Source organism: Mytilus californianus, unplaced genomic scaffold (genome assembly GCF_021869535.1).
Source record: "Mytilus californianus isolate M0D057914Y unplaced genomic scaffold, xbMytCali1.0.p SCAF_4, whole genome shotgun sequence".
NCBI lineage: Eukaryota > Metazoa > Mollusca > Bivalvia > Mytilida > Mytilidae > Mytilus > Mytilus californianus.
In genome coordinates this window covers 7,410,083-7,426,678 of record NW_026262690.1, presented here as the reverse complement: position 1 = coordinate 7,426,678, position 16,596 = coordinate 7,410,083, and the positions used below count along the sequence as shown (strand labels likewise).

General features: G+C 30.9%; 1 protein-coding gene across 2 annotated transcripts; it reads right to left on the bottom strand.

Annotated features, from left to right (window-relative positions):
* Window positions 1-412: 412 nt before the first annotated feature.
* LOC127737387 (galactoside alpha-(1,2)-fucosyltransferase 2-like) lies at window positions 413-13,513 on the bottom strand. 2 transcript variants are annotated; one of them, XM_052248009.1, is made up of 3 exons: window positions 13,461-13,505; window positions 8,928-8,966; window positions 413-3,828 (listed from the first exon to the last, which is right to left on the bottom strand). In XM_052248009.1, the coding sequence occupies exons 1-3, from the start codon at window positions 13,478-13,480 to the stop codon at window positions 2,880-2,882; spliced, it is 1,008 nt and encodes a 335-aa protein (XP_052103969.1). In that variant the 5' UTR covers window positions 13,481-13,505; the 3' UTR covers window positions 413-2,879. The 2 variants fall into 2 exon arrangements, with proteins under 2 accessions (XP_052103969.1, XP_052103970.1); XM_052248010.1 differs by lacking the exon at window positions 8,928-8,966 and having other exon boundaries at window positions 13,461-13,513.
* Between the last annotated feature and the right edge of the window lie 3,083 nt (window positions 13,514-16,596).

Below are 16,596 nucleotides of genomic sequence, written 5' to 3'. Positions count from 1 at the left end.
CTAAACCTTTGGAACCATAACCCCCAAAATCAATCCCAATCTTCCTTTTGTGGTTATAAACCTTGTGTTAAAATTTTATTGATTTCTATTTTCTTATACTAAAGTTATTATCCGGAAACCATCTGTTTTCGGACGACGCTGACGACAATGTGATACCAATATACGACCAAACCATTTTTAATTTTTGCGGTCCTATAAAAATGGCTGATCAGAACCAAATATTGCCTTTGGCATTTGATTAGAACACAATTAGGTTGATCTTCATGCATCATTCCTTCAAAGTTGCTTGACACTAGATATGTGTTTTCAGAAAAGATAATGGAAATATAGAAATTTTATGGACAATGACATATGCCATGGTGAAGGCATTGTAGACATTGTAAAACATGTATCACTATTAACAACACACATATATAATAATTTAGCTACACTTTAATACACATTCATAACTTTGATAATGATCATGATTTTATCATAAAAAAATTAAATCATGATTCATCCTGAACAAATACTAAAATCAACTTAAAAAACTAATATACATACATTAATCTGAGTATAGCCGAGCACCATGTTGCAGTCAAACAAACTTAGAATAAGAGTCAAAGAGATTCATGTTAGCAGACCAATAAGAAACATTATCAATTTTGGCAAGTACTGTGCATATAATATGATATGATGGCCAATGGATGTCCTGATAATATAAGTTTGATAAGGATTTAAGACAATGTGACACAAAAAACAATTTATTTACTACATCACATTAACCATTACAACTGAAAATATGAAGGTTCATTTTACTGTTTCCTACCTTGATCAAAGGAGTAGGTTGAATGTGACTTCAATATGGCCCTTAGTTTTAGATAAAATTTAAAATAAGCATGGCCGAACACAAGAGTGTAAATATGAATTCTTATCTTTAAATTCAAGAGTAACCCATTTATAAACTGAATTCATTCCATAGTTTATAACTAATGAATGTCAATGAGTTACATCCTTGGTGAAATTGGTGAAAAAGCAAAATGAAATCAACGCTGTGCATCTGAACTTTACAAGATGAAGACTACTAGTATAATCTTAAGTGTTCATGAAAGTATGACATTCTTTCTTCAGAAGGATTATTGACGGAAAAACCTTTATTATACAAGAGTTACTTTTTCTGAAAAGTTCATAATAAAATTCAGAATGTAAACAAATAAACACAAATACTTCTCTTTTGTTAAAAAGAACACAAAATCATTGGATTCTAATTTCTACTATTCAATTGAACCTTGAACCACAATCATCAAAGTCAATGACAAAATTAAATTTGTTTTACACTTTTTCAATTTCAAATGCTTTGGTGAATTTGAACAAAACAAAAATAATCATAACAATAGTTTAACCAGAGAATAAAAACAAGTGCACAAATTTTAGGTTTGAAAAAATAAAATAAAAACATTTAATAACAAAATTATTTTCTTTCTATGATATCAATATTAAAAGTAAAAATAATACAAGTACAATATTATGAAAGTATATACATACCAATAGTAGCACCATTTTAAGTTTTATTTCATTTGCTCTGCTCAATTTACATGTAAATGTGAAATTGTTGGCAGAATTTTTTTAAAACTAGAGGTTCCCAGGTGCCTTAATTGCTCACCTGGTAAAAATATGTGACATTAAAATCATTAGCATGAATCGTAGCCATCTTTTACACACCAAGTTATTGTGATCAGGTGTGACACAGGTCTACTCAGTCAACATTTAAAATCACTTGGGATTCATTGTAGTTCTTGTCTTGCTAATCGTTTTTTTCTGTTTTACAATTTCTCTGAATCAAATATGATTTTCAAGATAACAGTCAAAATAGGCAATAAATCAGCAATAGCTCTCCTCACTTGCCAATTTCATTTTTGTTGACTTATTTGTAGATCTTATTTTTCTGATCACTTTTTGTAAAAAGTATTTTCTCTATATTATACTTTTCAAGAAAAAAGCTTAAAAGGCAAAAAATTCGGGAAAATTGCCATTTTAAAGCTACTCCTGTAAGGAGTCAATCCTCTATTTCTGTTAAATGATTTATTTGTAGATCTTGATTTCCTGAGTATTTATTTTATTATATACATGTATAAACACTTATTCTTTATCTTTTATAGTTTTCAAGATAATTGCAAAAAACACCAAAATTCATTTATTGATAAAAAAAATAAACAAATTATTAATGAACTCCTCTAATTAGTCAATCAACAATTTCAGTTCTGTTGCTTAAATTTTTGCTGCATAGTTTCTCTGTCACTTTAATAATTTTCAAGATAATGGCCAAAACATGCTAACAAATAAATACAATTAAAGACTATTGAAGTAGAGATTCAGATTGAACTTGTACTATTAAAGTCAGAGCATCAAGACTCTAAATACACCCTCCCCCCTACATCATGCCTTCAAAATAACCCGTATATGGGCCTGGACATTTGTCTTTAATTTATAATGCAAAAATATTAACTGTATGGGCAGATGAGCTTAGAGTAACTCTTCCCCTAAATTAATCTCCATGCTCCAATGATAATCATTTGTATATACGATTAACATAATATTAATTAATCAAGCCAAAACAGATACATTGTACCATACATACATGATGTAAATAAAGTTAAAATAGTTTCTACTTTTCTTCTGGTTCCTTTTTTTACTGTTAAGCTCTTAGTGATCATTTGCTGTGTGTCATGTTTTATATAGATGAATCTGAAGTGTATATCTCTAAAATGTTGTATGTTACAACCTTTAATGTTGTAGATTGTTTATCCTGTGTTCTCTCATCCACCAATACAAGTACTACAGGTATAGTTCAACAAGAATGGCACAAACTTACAGGCAAGATTTTTCTTCAGAAGGAATGTTTATAATGGTACCCAGTTAGGCGGATAATAATCTGGTTTGTTTGTGGTGTTTCCCATGACTGTGTTTTCTCTTGGGTAACCATGGAAATAGATTACAGTGCCACCAGTAAGGTAGCCTGCCCACCATGAAAATGATCCAGCTGACATGATCATGTGATCCATACTGCCCAAAATGGCGAGATCTAAATAACCATTCAAACTGGCAGAGTAATATGGGGAATAATATATGTCTGGTCCATCATCTAAATTATCCATGCTCCAATGATAATCATTTGTACATATGATAAATAGGACATCATTGTACTTTCTCCTGAAGTAGTTCATAGCCCTATAAAAGTAAGGAATCTGTGGTATAGCATACCCTTTTCTATTTTGTCTCACTAGGTCACCTCGTCTTACATGCACTCCAATAGTCACTGCCCGCTCTTTGTTGAGTTTTTTACGTACATCTGCTATGAATTCTTTTGCTTTATTTGCGTACTGAGGTTTAAATATAAAATGTTTATGTAATAATTCAGATTTTACATCTTCAAAGTATTTAAAAGACTGTAGATATCCCTGTATATAGGATTTTTCTTTAGGATCCAGTTTAGTAACTCTTGGAGTATAATAACCCGGTCTGTATTCTGTCAATATTCTACTATCTTCAAAGTCAGACTTTTTACCCATTTTTATAGGTAAATCAAAACAATCCCATAAACCTGTACCTTCAACTAACACTGGAGTTACATTATTACGCTTAGCAATGCCTATTAATGTGGAATATTCAAACATATGGTTCCCTGTTCTTCCCCAGAAGGTAACAGTAGCAGCTCCTTCATTTTTCCTCAAACTTGCTACTTGAACTGTGGTTCCAGTACTTGTTGTAGGGGTTCTCATACTGTACATAAGGAGAAGTCCTATTCCTATCAACAAACCACACAATATTGTCCATTCTTTTATTCTTTTTCTGTAAAACAAAGAAAAAAAATATTTGACAAACTTGACATAAAATGCTGTTCAAAATATAATGTCAACAAAAATTTTATTTTGAGGTTGGTATATGAATTAGATAAGCATCCATGTTATACAAATACTCACTAACACAGCAAGTTTGAATAAAATTATCTAATCCAGACTCCTCTTTGAGTAAGCAAAAAAAATAATTTTCGCTGAAATAAAGTCTCAGTAAATGTATTGACAATAAGTATCTGTTGGCTAATTAAGTAAAGCAATTAGCATGTTTTCCACAAATACAAGTTACTGTTCTGTATGAACGAAATGAGATGTAGAGTATACCTAAATGACACAGCAACTACACCAATTAAAACTAGAGGCTCTAAAGAGCCGGTGTAGCTCACCTAGGTCTATGTGTATTTTCAACAAAGGACACTCTCCAACATTGTAAACTAGAATATAATTCCTGACAAAAATCCCTTTGTTTGTTGATCCTGTAATGCTGATATTTTTTTCTGTTTACAGTTTCTCCCTATCTTCTTTAGTTTTTGGCAAAAACACAAAAAAAGGGTTAAAAAAAAACTTCTCCATTTAAGGGCAATAACTCTTATTAAATGTCTACTAATAATTTCCTCAAAATTTGACACATTTGTAGATCTCCTCTTGCTGATCATTTTTGCTATTTATAGTGTCTATCTTATAGTTTTCAAGATAATAGGCAAAACATAAAATAAAATGGTTAACATTGACATTAAAGTGCTATAACTCTCATAAGGAGTCAACTGATGATTTCGGCCATTAGACTTATTTGTAGGTATTGTCTTGCTGAACATTTTTTATCTTTAAAGTTTAACTCTATTATGGTTTTCAAGATAATGTGAAAAAATAAAGAAGAAAAAAATTGGTAAAATTTGCCATTCAAGGGCTATAGCTATAAGTTATCTGACAGTTAATCGACAGTGGGTAGATCTCAACATTCTAAACATATCTGCCCCTCTCAAATTTTCTATATTTATAGCAGTTTCTCAATATAATAGACAAAACTTGCATTTTACCCCTATGTTCCTATGTTCTATTTTAGAGGGGGTGGACAGGGGGTCCCTGATTCCCACTTCCCTACCCCCAACTCCTGCTTTCCTCTCCCTTTTACTCCTATTAAAAAAAAAATCCAGAATATCCTAATTTTTACTCCCCCTCCCCTCCTGCTTTCCGCCCCCTCATTCCCATGTTCCCTTAACCCTGTCCACCCCCTCATTTTAAGCCCTGTCAGCCTTGTTGGTTGGCAGGCAGGGTCATAGGACACATCTTTAAACCTGAATACACCAACAATAATTCCGACTTTTGTAAAAGTTAAGGGACGATGACAAAGACGAAGGACGATAAGTGATGAAAAAAAAAGAATACTTGGCCCTTTGGGACAGGCAAGCTTAAAAACCAAAAGACAACCACTCCACTCTGGTTACAGATTTTACCAGTGTTATCAGGTAATGTGGCAACATGCAGTATAACCATGACAACATGCAGTATAACCGTGACAACAATATTTGTTTAATTACAACTTAATCATAGACAGAAAAAAACATTTTCTTTTTTAAAATTATAGACTATGCATATTTTGGAAAACTTGCAATAAATGATTTTTTTCAACTTAACATTGATACATATATTTATATGTAACTGATAGAAAATCTGTACCATTTGCAATGCATACAGTTTAATACCATTGTTATACTGTCTTTGGTTATATAAGGCTTTAGAAAAAAGTATTTGAAAAAGATGCAAGCTTACATCAGAGACATTTTTATATATCTCTGGCTACATCAAAAGCTAAATAAGAATATTAATCATGTATGATAAATGTTTGATAAAACTTGACATACAAGCAGGTTATATACCATTATGAAATTCACTTGTCTAAAATTGGCTTGATAAACTGTATAAAATATTCATAAATGATATAATTATCAAAGTGAAAAAGAATAAAATGTGATGTACATATATACTTTAATAGAACTTGGACATTAACCTTAATACAGAATAAACGAAGCATACAATATAGGTCAGACTTCCTACTTTTTGCAGGTGGTTTTTTAAACAGTCTTGGGGAAAAAAGAACTCAAAAGTATAAAACAAAATTTAACTCATTGAAGCTAAAAAAATAAGAGTGACCATCTTTTTAATAAACAAAACCTACCGGTACTCCCCTAGACACATCTTTTAGGTAATGAAGTTTTAAAACTTTATAAAAATAGGAATACAGAAATATGGTATGATTGCCAATAAAACAATTATTCACAAGAGTCAAAACGATGTGAATTTAAAAAAAATCAAATTAGCTGTAAAGTATATATTTCTTATAGCATTTGGTTGAGTTCCAAAATGCAAGATGCAAATGTATACTGAATTATATGACTGTATGCATATGTTAATAGGTTTCTGATAAATGGCTATGGATATGCAAACTAAGGTGACTAATGATACTCCATTAGACCCTCAGCTTTGTTGAGCTGAAATTAAAATGGCAGGGGAATTATATCCAAAAATAAATATATATGGATATTCAATTAGGTAATTAACATCTAAAATCTGAACATAAAATCAAGCAAAACTAAATATCTTAAGAACTCTACATATCAAATCAAAAACATAACTTTAGCTGTTATTCTATTTAAAACCAATACCATTTTAGTTTTTTTTCTAAAAAATGTCAATTTATGTTTTCTGTTGCTATTAAAGAGTGAGAATCATTTGTCAAAATCAAAATAAAATTGAGTACTAAATGGTACTGATTGTGATTAAGCATGCGTCAGAAAAATATATAAATATATAGAAAAATATATCACAACAAGCATTTCTTACATCAAAATCAATATCTTGTCAAATTGGTATTTAAAAAATGTGATCATGCCCCCAAACCCCAATTTATAACTATGTTAACATGTACATGTATATATTTTTTTTTCTAGAAGAGAGAATTTTTCATCATTATCAAAGTAAAGACCATTCATTTCAGAAGTTGATACATATCATGTATATATCAGGGTTCATACTCAGAATCATAGGGAAAAGCAGTGGCAGTGGCCAGGTGGCAGTGGCCAGGTGGCAGATCCAGGAAAAGGTGTGTGGGGGGAAATCAAAAATCAGAAAATTATATAAAACATTACAATTACTTGCCCTGGAGGGGAATGTAACAACCTGAATTGGCCTGGGATGAGACTTTAAGAGAAGTTATCTATATGTTTCAAACAGCTGTTTCTCCAATTTTTTCCCCTAAAATATTGCTTTGTCAGATATGTGTCCTATTGGTTTCTTAACATTTAATTTCCTCCATGTTTTATTTCATACCTTTATACATCAGCCCTTCTCCACCTGTCAGGCATCTGTACTAAGTTATAAAACACTGAACATGAGAAGATTCTTTTAAACTTTTTATAAATATGTTGTAAAATCATTAAAGGTCTCTTCCTATATGAAGGTATACACAGACGTGCCACCGTGCAAAAAATGTACACGAGATCGATAACAATGTTATTTTTCATACATTTGTTTCCGGGGGCATAACTCCTGTATTGGCTGTAAAAATAGTTGGTCAGCACTCTTCCAATACCTTGCTGATATAAGCCTTTTATATGAACTTCACAAAATTCAACAAGAAATGTAGGTTTTGGGGTGCTTACAATGCAATGTTCAATACAAATTACAGTTCAAAGAGACATAACTCCTGTAAAAATAATAGATCATCACTGTTTTTTTACCTTTAACAAGACATTGCTGATATAAAACATTTGATATAAATTTTATAACAACCCTTGGAATTGAATTATTAAAGTGAGGGACAGAACAGGGCTTAAAAGTATGTGGATTTTGACACCAGCTGGAAGAATCACATGTAGGATTCCTACAAGAAATGTAGGTCTAAGAGTGCTTACAATATAATTTCTATATAATTAATATTTCAAAGGGGCATAATTTTTTTTTAAATGATTGTTTGGAACTGATTTTGAAACTTGTCTAAGACATTGATGATATAAACCTTTGATATCATATTTATAAATATCTAGCAAGAATTGTACACTTGAAAGCACTTACAATTAAATTTTTCTGTAGAATTTACAATTCTATGGAACATAACTCCTGTAAAAATAATTAATCAGCACTGAATTTCGAACTTGTTTCAGACAATGCTGATATAAATTTTCAATATAAATTTCCTCAACAATCCTACAAGAATTGTAGGCTTAAAAGCACTTACAACAAAATTTTCTATATAATTAGCAATGATTAGCATTTCCAAGGGCCATAAATCTTTTAAACATTGTTGATTAGCAATGATTTTCGAAATTATCCATGATTGCTGATGTTAACCTTTGAAATTAATTTCATATATATCTGGCAAGAATTGTACACATGAAGGCATTTACATGTACACAGCAATTTTCTGTAGAAATTATATTTCCAAGGGACATAACTCTTTCAAAATAGTTGATCAGCACTGATTTACAAAATTGTCCAAGACATTGCTGATATAAACCTATGAGAAAAATTTCATAAAAATCAGGCATGAATTGTACACTTGAGAGTATTTACAAGACCAGACAGACAAACTCCCTGTATTTGTATGTCCCTCCCAATGCATTTTGTGGGGGACACAAAAGATATATACCGATAAGCTATTATCACAATTAAAAGTTATTTCTTATTTTGTTTTATTGCTCTTTATTTCGTCCCATTAACAAATCTCAATAGGTAAATCATATCCATTTGTTTATTCACTGATAACTAAAGGTTTAGAATTCTATTAAAATATCTAAATTTGTGACCCATATTCATATGTTTAACTTTGAAATCATATTTCATTGAACAATCCTGTTTACGTCTATCATTATTAATATTCAAATAGGGATTCCATTCTTCAACACATAAGGATTCCAACTGTGGTCAAATGGCATCCTCCATGTATACATGTTTAGTTTTTGGCAAATATATAAAGCTTATTTAAACAGTATAAAACTGCCCCAAATGATCATCATATAAAATTGTTTTTACTTTGAATTAAAGATGAAATGCTTGTTGCTGTGTAATACTATGTGTATTTATGTGTAAAACACTCACTTATACACTATCCTATAGTATGTATATTTTGTATACAATCTGAAAATAATAAAACATGCATAACAAAATAGTCAATCAATATAGAAAGCAACTCCTTAAGACCTTATGGAAAAAAGTGTGTACACAATATGAAATTAGTAGAAAATGAGACAAAGAGCTCTGCGTGAGTCAAATCTGTTATACACAATATATGAGATAAGAAAAAAATGAGATTTTAAAGGAAAAGTTTGAAAAAAAATTTAATTTTATACTTGGTGTCTGTTTAAAACATCTTCCTGAATATTTATGAAATATTTGCCACTGGAGGTTAAGCAAACAACTATCTATCTGTTTAAAACACAACAATGCGTAATCTAATATGAAAAGTTGAATTGAAAAAATTAACCACAAAATTTGACAGCGATAATCAAACTTGAAACTACAAATCGTATTGAATAATCCTAGTTTTACTTAAAGGTAACTCCAAAAGATTTCTTATCTTAAACAGTGGAATAGCTGTTCATGATGAGTCAACAACAATAGACTTAAGAATATATCTTTTCATCGATTACGGTAAAAAAATCTTGTTCGTACATAAAATTACTTTTGCTAAGAGAGAATTTTTCTGAAGTCACCCCTGATGCCTTCCATCAGATCAACATTTTTCTGCATATTAATACATTTTGAAATTTATGTGTATGACAAAATTAATAAATATATAAATTTTACTATATTCCAGTAAATTTTCAGCAAGATATACATACAAAATGTATAGTATGGACACTTGTCTATCAATGAGACCATTATAATGGCCTCTTATTTAGATGTAATATTTGTATACTATACAAACATTTATCATATTGCAAAAAATATCACCTGCGATAACAGGTAAGTATATTTTCCTAATAATTTTAAATGGAAAATGGCTTCTTTCTGTCAAATTTGGCATTTGCCATTTCAAGATTTTAACTATCTTGATATGTTAATGTGATAATGTCATGTATGTATGTGATTGCTGTTGTTTTTTTATGGAAACATGTGATTTCATCACACATGTGCGTATATTATTGGTGTTACAAAGATGTGCACTAACGTAGCAGTCCTGTCTGAACTGGGTAGATATCCTCTTTATATAAATTTGCTAACACATATGTTTATGTATTGGCATAGACTAGAGAATTCCCCATCTGATTTATTGAAAAGTGCTTATGCTGAGTTAAAAATGATTGAGAGTAAAGCTCAAACTAACTCCAATAATTCATGGCTCTCTAATATCATTTTCTACAGCGAAAAATTGGGTATTGACCTAAATATATGTAAAAATTTAGGCAAAATTAAATTTAAAAATTTACTGAAAAAACAGCTCAAATTAAATTTTCAAAATGATTGGAAGAAAATGCAAGATTTTTATTTACAGAATCAAGGCAAATTGGACACTTATTTTTCATTCAAGAGGTCATTTGACTATGAAAATTATTTAGATTTAAAGCACCCCCAAAAACATTTGTTAACAAAATACAGGCTCAGTAATCACTGTTTAAGAATAGAAACTGGCAGACATGAATGTTTTATCAATGTATGTGGTAAATATGAAATATTACCTCGACATGAGAGGATATGTTTATATTGTAATTCAAATTCTATTGAAAATGAAATGCACTTTCTTCTGGAATGCCCTCTTTACAATAACCTCAGAAGAGATATGACTGATTATATCAAAAAATACCCCAGTTTAGTTAATTCAAACAGAATAGATCTTTTTACATGGATCATGAGTAATGAAGATAGCAGTTTCTTATTTATTTTATGTGCATACCTTGATAAAGGCCTGCAACTTAGAAAATCAGAAAATTAGTTAAATACTCTAATAGATAGCAAAATTATCTCCCCTTGACCACTGACCCTTTCCTCATGCATTTGAACTATTATTTTATGTTTCTTTAATCACTCTGTAATGTCTATGTCATGCTGTTATTAATGTTATGCTCTTAATGGGCCCTTTAATTTGGAAAAAAAAAAAAAAAAAAATAAAAATATATATAATGTTGCCTGTTCAAGGTCAATATGATGTATCCTGAAGGTTTTTCTGCTGTTATCAAAATTTTTTATTAATTAAATAGCCCTCTAAAGAGTTATTTTTGAACAAGAGGCTGCTTAAAAATTTGTAAGGTAAGTGCTTCTTTTATAAAGTTAAACATTAAATGAATACTGTAAATTAGGCTTTTTGGTGTAGGGGAATAACAGCGTTTTCACCAAAATAGTAGTAATCAACTTTTTGTGTGTCAATTTTTGACACTTTTTGTTCAAACAGTATAAGTGTAATTGTTTGCATTTTGTAAATAAGTTGTAGCAAGCCTAATTAAAAATGAAATATCAGTATTATTTTGACACCTGAATTAAGACAAAATATAAATACAAAAGCACCAATATGAAAACAAATAGAAAGAATCTATATAAAATCTAAAATTTATTACAATATATTAAATTGCAATGATCTGACTTTAAAACTTAAGATAATAGAAAAGAAAGGTGTGGGGTATCCATCGGATCCATCCCATCCATGACACAAAATCAGTCTTATTGCACAGCTAAAAACACAAAAAGCAAAGGAACAGCACTTTTATTGCTATTCTTCATCTCAAAGTCACAGTGAGGCCTTCAACTGATTTATAGATTATATGAAGTTTACATTTTATTATTCCAAGTGTTGTTACAAATATCTACTGATCTGTTACCATTGATTATCAAGATACATGTAGATCATTTAATACAAAACCATCAGCTGACTGACCATGATTAATTGTGTACTGTTTTTTTATTTCATTTAATCAAATTATATACATGTACAGGTTATTTTTTGTTTAATTATACAAACTAATTATGTTTAAATAAAAAAATTTAAATGCATTTTACAAAGTTTAAGTTTTAATTTGTTTCAGAAAATAAATAAATTCCAGGATTATGAAGACGATACAACGATTTCCTGAGAGCTCTAAAAAACTCAATATGAACCCGAGAACCGATAGATATTACAATGTACCTGGAAACTTTACCGTATATGAAGTAATACTGCTTTTAAAAATAATAAAGTCTAAAATTTTAAGATATATGTCATTTTTACTCAATAAAAGTATAATTTAACTTCAATTTAAATTCAATTTGTGTGTCTTTTATGCAAGTTCTCATTAGGATCTGGCAGACGTAATTATTCAAACTTGATCGCGGACTGCTTAAGGTATGCCTGTGCCTTGTGCAGGGTACCTTTGTAGTTTTAAATTTTCCTAATTGAAATAAATAACTTTATTGTTTAAAATTTAAAACATAGAGATAATAATCATATAACTTTTGAGTTATTTTGTCCACCATATAGTTATACAAGTAAATTGCACACAAGACACACAAATCGAATTCCTGAAGTTAAATTGTACTTTCATTAAGTAACAAAGAGTGCACACGCTGAAATGTCTCGCCTGTTTTACTGACCATTGATTTAATGTTGAAAGTCTTAAAGATAAAGGTTTTACTACAAGTATCACATAAACTTAACATTCTCAAAGATCCATGACAATGAGGTAAAGGTCAGATAAAAACTGTCACACAGACATGTACACCTTACAATTATTGAATATTCCATACACCAAATATAGTTGACCCATTGCTTATGGTAATTGAAAAACAGAAAATTAGGTCAAGGACAATGGGCATATGACAGACAGGAACTTCGTAACATAAGGTATCTGCATACAAGGTATGAAGCATCCAGGTTTTCTACCTTCTGAAATATAAAGCTTTATACAAATAGTTTACATCTATATACAAATAGTAATACCTATGTTTCGCATACTGCGACTTTCGTCGCAGGTGAGACAAAAATGACAAATATCTCGAATTTATAGTCATAATTATCAATAAAAGCAGTATTACACCATATAAAATAGAGTTTTCAGTTAATATCTTTCAGTTCTCAGGTTAATACATGTCATATGAGTTTTTGGGAGTTCTCTGGAAATCGTTGTACCCTGCAGAAGATGGTAATATAAAAAAGCAAACTGAGATTCACTTGGTAACATTCACTCAGTAGATTTCAAGCTTATGGCAAACAATACAGTTCACTACAATTATTACATGAGGGGAAATTCTCAAACATCTTTCTTTATTTTGGCACCGTCTGTATCATGAGTGTATGAACGAAAAAATTCTTATCAAAATCAAGTAAAGTTTTTAATTTTCCAAGACAAAAACCTCATTCGAAATTCATTTAACTATGTCTTGCTATGCCGATTAACTTTTCCAGGTGTGCAGGCTTGTGGGTACATAGAGATATTTTGTTGGGGTAAACACGGTCATTATTCCTTCTGCGGCTATATGGGAAATCCGTAAAGAGTCGGTTGACACACGAATTTCTGGCCAACCTTATAAACGAATACAAATTATGTCTCAGATTAAATAAAGGTTTCAAAAGTTGATCACTCGTTATATTGGCCACTAAAAGATGAATATGAGATATTGCTTAAGTTTTGCTGATCATATTGGAGCAAGTTTGAATTAATTAACCTTTTGCCAAACGAGATCATCGTTTTTCGCTATTTACATTTCTGCTTCAACTGGTAACTAGTTGTGAATTCATTAAGCGCCCTATAAGCCACAAAGGTTTGTAGACTATTAGAAACCAGTCGATATGAATATAGTTGTCGGGTCTAGTCGGTTTGGAAATGTAAAGTTTTTGAATACGATAAGATATAAGATAAGATTTCAGACTCAAATTTAAAAGGTTCATATATACATTTTATATATCAATGTCCCCTTTATAATCTCTTGAAAAAAGAGTTATATGATAAAATTTTGATAAGTTGTAAAAATTTCGAAATGTTAAACACAAGTGCCAAGTTTAATTGGCTTTTTAATCAAGAAAACCTAGAGATATTGAAAATTATTGCAATTTATATTAATAAATGTTTTGAACTCAGAAAACTATCAATATAGTACAGATATGTTTATATGTAACCCATCAAGAATATTTACCTGTTAATATTATATATAACTGTTATGCTTTTACTTATATGCTATAATGGCTCTGCCGGGTCCTGCATTGGTTTCAGATCTTAGAATTGATCGAGATGATTATATTCATACATGTATTTATATATGATTATCAAAATTATTGTGTCAATTATTAAAATCATTGTAATAAATTCCTTTGCTCTTCGTGGACCCTTTAATTGGAATATCTTATCTTATAATAATGTGATTTGATATATATCTCATATGCCTGGGTTTTTATATGTGGGTTTGTTGTATTTAGATTGCGTTTAGATTTGTTACCTTTGGATTTTATGTCATCTATGTTTGTCCCATTTGAGATAAGACTGTACCGTGATACCACGGTATTTAGCTGAGGTTACAGATTAAAGTGTATGATTATTCAAAATGTAGCTGTGCTGTATCCGTAGTCGGTGCCCATCATGCAAGCACCACTATGTGCAACGGCTTTGATGTAATTTGACAAGCCAGCTTGCATAAGGACCCCCTCCTTTAAAAAAAGAATGCAATGAAAGCTTCTTGAGAAACATGCAACTTCGCTAGAAAGGGTTACGATCCAGTCACCTCCTCTCCACCCTTGACTAATGTAGATGAGAAACATGAACATGTTTGAAATTAATTGCAAGCAAAGCAAGGCAAGCAACAGCAGTCAGATATTACTCCAGGAATTTCAAACAAGACCTTAGGAGGCTGTTATTCAGAAGTTCTCGTTGGTTGCAGTCTGTCGTATATCATGACGTTGATTTTTTTGTTTGATTATTTGACATTTTGTCATGTCGGGGCTTTTTATAGCTGAAAATACGGTATGTGTTTTGCACATTATTGAATGCCATATACGGTGATCTACAAATTTTGGACTCTTGTAGGTAGTTGTCTCATTGGCAAACATACCACAATTCCTTATTTGTATGTTTAAAATGCGTGAAACTGTTCTAATTCGAACCATGGAAAACTATTCCATAGAGAAGCAGCAGAGAAACGAAAAGATTTCTTACCATATGAAATCGTATGAACAGGTGGTAAAAAAAACCGATTTCTAGGATGTAACTGTTTCTAAAAGAATATTTTCAATACTTAATAAGAAGCAAATTTTGTAACCATAAAAAGCCAAGTTATCCAAAACTTTGTAGGTCTCAAGTACCATTGTCCTGATGCGTCTCACTTGTAAGGTTGGAACCTTTGAGTTCTCAAGAATACTTTCCAGAGGATATGTAGTTGCCATATTAATGTAGACGAATCTTAATGCACTTTCTTGCTTTTTTTTTAATTTTGTTTTTAATGTCTCTATACGAAAATGACAAGCCAAAGGACCAAAAAAATTACTCAAAGTAAAGGTATATGAAAATTGTAAGTTTACTAGATCCAATTTTCTTGAGAGCATTAAGCTGTTGTGACGCCTTTCTATATACACGTTACTTCGTCAGATTTAAGTCAGTTAATCTATATCAATACCAAGTAACTTGACAGCTTCTTCACATGACAAAATATTTTGTGTGTATTTATATTTAATGATTTTTTCCCTTACAGAGCCTTGTTTGCATCTTATTTTCTTAAACTTTCACTCAACCAGCAAGTGGGACTCTCTTCAGACTCATCTTGTTATGTAGGTGTAAAACTGTCATAATCAGGACAACCGAAATGTTACTGCTGGGACCATTATATACTAGTGTATTAGTCCAAATTATTGCCTTCTAAGAACTGCAATGTGTTCACATCTGGTGTTGCGGACGGTTCACCCTGTGAACTAGCACGTTACAAATCCGGCTAAACGTGTCAGTCTAGTACAACGTAGTGTTCATACATATTCATGATTTATATCACACTATCATCGTACTGAATGGGCATTTATTGCCACTTAACGTTAAACAGTTGTTCATCATCATGGTCATCCCTCTATACTTTGAGAGTCAATAGCCTCTTTCTCCGACAGAGTGAAGCTACCAATACGTGACAGCTGATTGTAATAAAAAATGAGTCGTGACACAACGGGCTGACAGAAAATAAAAACAAGTACACACAAAACTATAAAGAAATCTAATAAATCAGACAAAGGAGAGGGTACAGTTTGGGAGTTATTTGGCCCTTTAATTGGACCCACCGATGTAAAGCAGTAAATGAAAATATCAACATGGACCAACTACACTTACAGTCAATAAACAGTTTTATTTCTGGTTACTCTGTTATTACTAGTTATCAGAAAATGAAGATAGAAATTTGAACTTAATCACACAATTTGACTGTGAGATCATCTTTAAAGTTGAGATTGACTGAGACAATTTTGTCGGACATTTCGGCAAAACTAACAATATGGCGACAGAGATGTCTCCCAAAATCTAAAGAAAAAAAAACAATTGGGGATATGCTTTTCTATATTATTTCAGACTTAATAAATCGGTGCAATTGAAGCGCTTTCACTGGATTTACTTTCTCAAGGAACGTTAAAACAAAAAAATGATAGCCAAGAGTACTGTATGCGAGCTGGGATATAATATGTTAGTATACTTTTCTCAAATGTGAGTCGGACGGTCAAGATTTTGTGCCTTTCTGTGCCATTTACAGAATTAACTGTCATTGTGTGACTGCATATCAATGCACACGGATATATCTTAAAATGAAATATACAATGTTTCATTCAGTCACAGATTCAACG

Bases quoted from the DNA above. Each gene is read 5' to 3' on its own strand.
- LOC127737387 (XM_052248009.1), bottom strand. From the start codon at position 13,480: ATGATCTCGTTTGGCAAAAG. The intron at 8,967-13,460 runs GTTAATTAATTC...TATTATTTTCAG, and splicing joins ATGATCTCGTTTGGCAAAAG to ATTGTATACAAAATATACAT. The intron at 3,829-8,927 runs GTGAGTGTTTTA...TTTGTTTTACAG, and splicing joins TACTATAGGATAGTGTATAA to AAAAAGAATAAAAGAATGGA.